The 2,919-nt window shown below is 35.1% G+C and overlaps 1 protein-coding gene across 1 annotated transcript; it reads left to right on the top strand.

Moving 5' to 3' along the window:
- Positions 1-1,717: 1,717 nt before the first annotated feature.
- On the top strand, positions 1,718-2,317 carry LOC141391464 (uncharacterized). Its single transcript, XM_073964342.1, has 3 exons — positions 1,718-1,838; positions 1,912-2,032; positions 2,099-2,317. Exons 1-3 carry the CDS (start codon positions 1,754-1,756, stop codon positions 2,211-2,213), a joined length of 321 nt encoding a protein of 106 aa, XP_073820443.1. The 5' UTR covers positions 1,718-1,753; the 3' UTR covers positions 2,214-2,317.
- The last annotated feature ends 602 nt before the right edge of the window (positions 2,318-2,919 follow it).

Raw genomic sequence — 2,919 nt, 5'->3', positions numbered from 1 at the left:
GGTAGGGTCATATATTGATGGAGTGATTAATAATTTTGGGGTCCTAAATAGCAAAATATGTCGATAGGACACAGGTTGGTGTGGGTTAAGAGGCAGGACTCTCATAACACCCGAGAGAATGTATCTGAAACTATAGAAAGGCACTTTCTAACCTGAAAGGGGTTGCTTTTCACGTCGTGCATTATGAATAACAACCATAGAGGTCAAATTTTTTAAAGGGGTACCACTTCTTTCCATTCTTTTTTTTTTTTTTTGTTAATAACTACCTTTTTGTCCATTTCTTGATTAAATAAATAGGGAGTCTTTAGTAATTTTGTAATAAACAAACAAGGTTTTTGCAGAGAAGGACGCGAATCCCGATTATCCGACTGCAGCTACCATTCAATGGCTCCCGAAGTCCTACCTCTGCATTAATTCAATGATGCCTTATAAAATATTTCGAAAATAGCATCAACAGCAATTTTATTGATGTGTACGTTACAGTCTGTTCGAGGATCCTTTGGACATTTTTACCGAAGGTTTTCCTAGTGGTCCTGTTTACATCGATTTTTTGTTTTTCATAGGATAGTATGGTAAAAAGGCCCTATCTTTCGATATCTCAGCAAATTTTTTACCTTTAATCCTATCCATAGTTTTTTCGGTTCATACGCCAAACATTTTGAAAACCTTAATACATTTTTTTTTTTTGGAAAATAGTGTTTCTATCCACACCGGCTGAAGGTAAGGCCGGGCGATTTGTATGGAAGGAAAAAAGTGATAGTGGGCGCCTGGAGTTTCTGATTCTTGGGATTGTACTGAGCAAAAAAGTCCACTAGACCATATGTCTACGGTGAAAATCGAGCCCCCGGATTTTGAGTTGAAGTTTTTTTCGAGGATATTTTGGCCAAACCGTATCTCAGAAACTTGACCTATCCTGAAAATTTTCTTTTGTGTTCTTAGTACACTCACCAAGGGTTTTTATCTACAAAAGGAAATTTCCACACACTGACTTTGAGTCAAATTTTGTAGCACAGTGTAATTTATCGATTTTTTCCGAAAAATGTGCACATTCTCGGGGCCATATCTGCCTGAAGGAGCCTTCCAATGCTTTTACTATGTACTAGAGAGTTGTTAATTATTGTATTGGCTACAACTTTTGCCTTTGTGTTGGATCGAAAATCTCAGTGGTTTGGCTGTTACATATATGCCAAAATATCCAACAAAACCTTGAGAAAAAACTTCAAGTCAAATTCCGGGTGCTCGATTTTCACCGTAGACATATGGTCTAGTGGACTTTTTTGCTCAGTACAATCCCAATAATCAGAAAATCCAGGCGTCCGTGGCGGTGTTCAAATCGCCCCACCCTACTGAAGGTATATCTCTGTAGGCAAAGCCGACTGATACTTTTTTACTTGTTTTATTCCTCAAAATGTCCGGATGCTGTTATATTTTTTTATATATTTTTCATAAGTATGAGCGCTATTGTTTCAAAAATATGTTTGTAAATACGTGAAATTATTTTACATAATTTAATAACAGCTAACTATATTAAGCCGCGATTTTTGTAGAATTTTTTCTAATTAGCATAATTAAAACGGTCATATGTTTTGCGCGCAACGATCAAAGTTGGGAACGAAAACAGATTTGGAATGCTAATTGGATTGGCGTGGATTTGTTTTTGTTTTTTTTTTGGTTATAGCCCGAATAAAAAAATATTTAAACCGCTGTTAAATTCGCTGTCGCACAGTTGATAGTTAACAGTTTACGTTTAAACATGAAGTTATTCGGATTTCTAATAATATTTTCAATTATTTGTAGCACCTTTGCTGTTACAACGTCTGTGAAAATGGCAGATCCTGGTAAATATTCAGATTAATAATTGTATATATAAACTTTATATGTTTATAAATATATTAATGTATATTTTTTTAGAACATCCCGGTAAGTGTGTGTATGAGGGTCTAATTTTGTCACACACCGAAACTGGTTATCCCGAGGGAAAATGTATGCATGTACAGTGTTATGCTAACGATGGCATTGCTCTAATTCAGACGTAAGCCTTCTGTTGTTCCAATATTATTTACAGTATTTCTTTAATGTAAAATATTTCATATTTTAGTTGTATGGGTGAAGCAGATATGTCACGATGCTTCGTAAGAACTAGAGATAACATCAGTCCTGGTGCCCTATATCCCGAGTGCTGTAAAGAGGAATTGGTCTGCGCTGTAGATTAACATCTAATGAGTTGTTAACATTAAAATGAGTTGTTGTAATTAGCACTTCAATTGTTGGTGGAAATTGCAAAAATATAAATGAATGAATTTAATTAATAACAAAATGTATGCTTTTAGTTGCAAAGCTAGTAAAACGTTTTGGCATGTTTCTCTGAATGAACAGTTGTCAATTGTCCAAAATTGCGGTTTTAGTCAATTAACCACCAATCAAGTAGAGCTAAATACTGATGTTTTATAGTGTTATATAGTGCGACAATTATTTCCCCATTCAACTAACATAATTAAAAACGAAATTTGACTGTTTTTTCGGCATAAGCATACTATATGCACGGGTTTGATTCCCAGGCTAGATAACGTCATTCAACGGTGGCAGAAATACCATCCAGCGCACATAGGGGTGAAATTACAAAACATGCAGATTAATTAAATAAATGAAGTTCGGTTTTAGTAATAACCATTATTATACTGCTATAGAGTACAAAATTAATCGTTACTAACCAAAACTTCAAGGTCATACGTTATTTACTTTTACAGTTACACAGTGTTAAAGTTGAACAATTATTCACATTGGCAAAAGTAGTTCCAAACAAGTAAGAAAAGCGTTAAGTTCGGTCGGGCCGAACTTTTTATACCCTCCACCACAAATTTCAGCCATTTCGGCGGATTAATGTGGCCACAACCTTCAAAATACCGAAATTCGGAAGGT

The sequence above is a fragment of the Musca autumnalis genome, unplaced genomic scaffold (genome assembly GCF_047663935.1).
Source record: "Musca autumnalis isolate F117 unplaced genomic scaffold, ASM4766393v1 scaffold_1, whole genome shotgun sequence".
Lineage (NCBI taxonomy): Eukaryota > Metazoa > Arthropoda > Insecta > Diptera > Muscidae > Musca > Musca autumnalis.
This window is presented reverse-complemented; position numbering and strand designations above follow the sequence as displayed.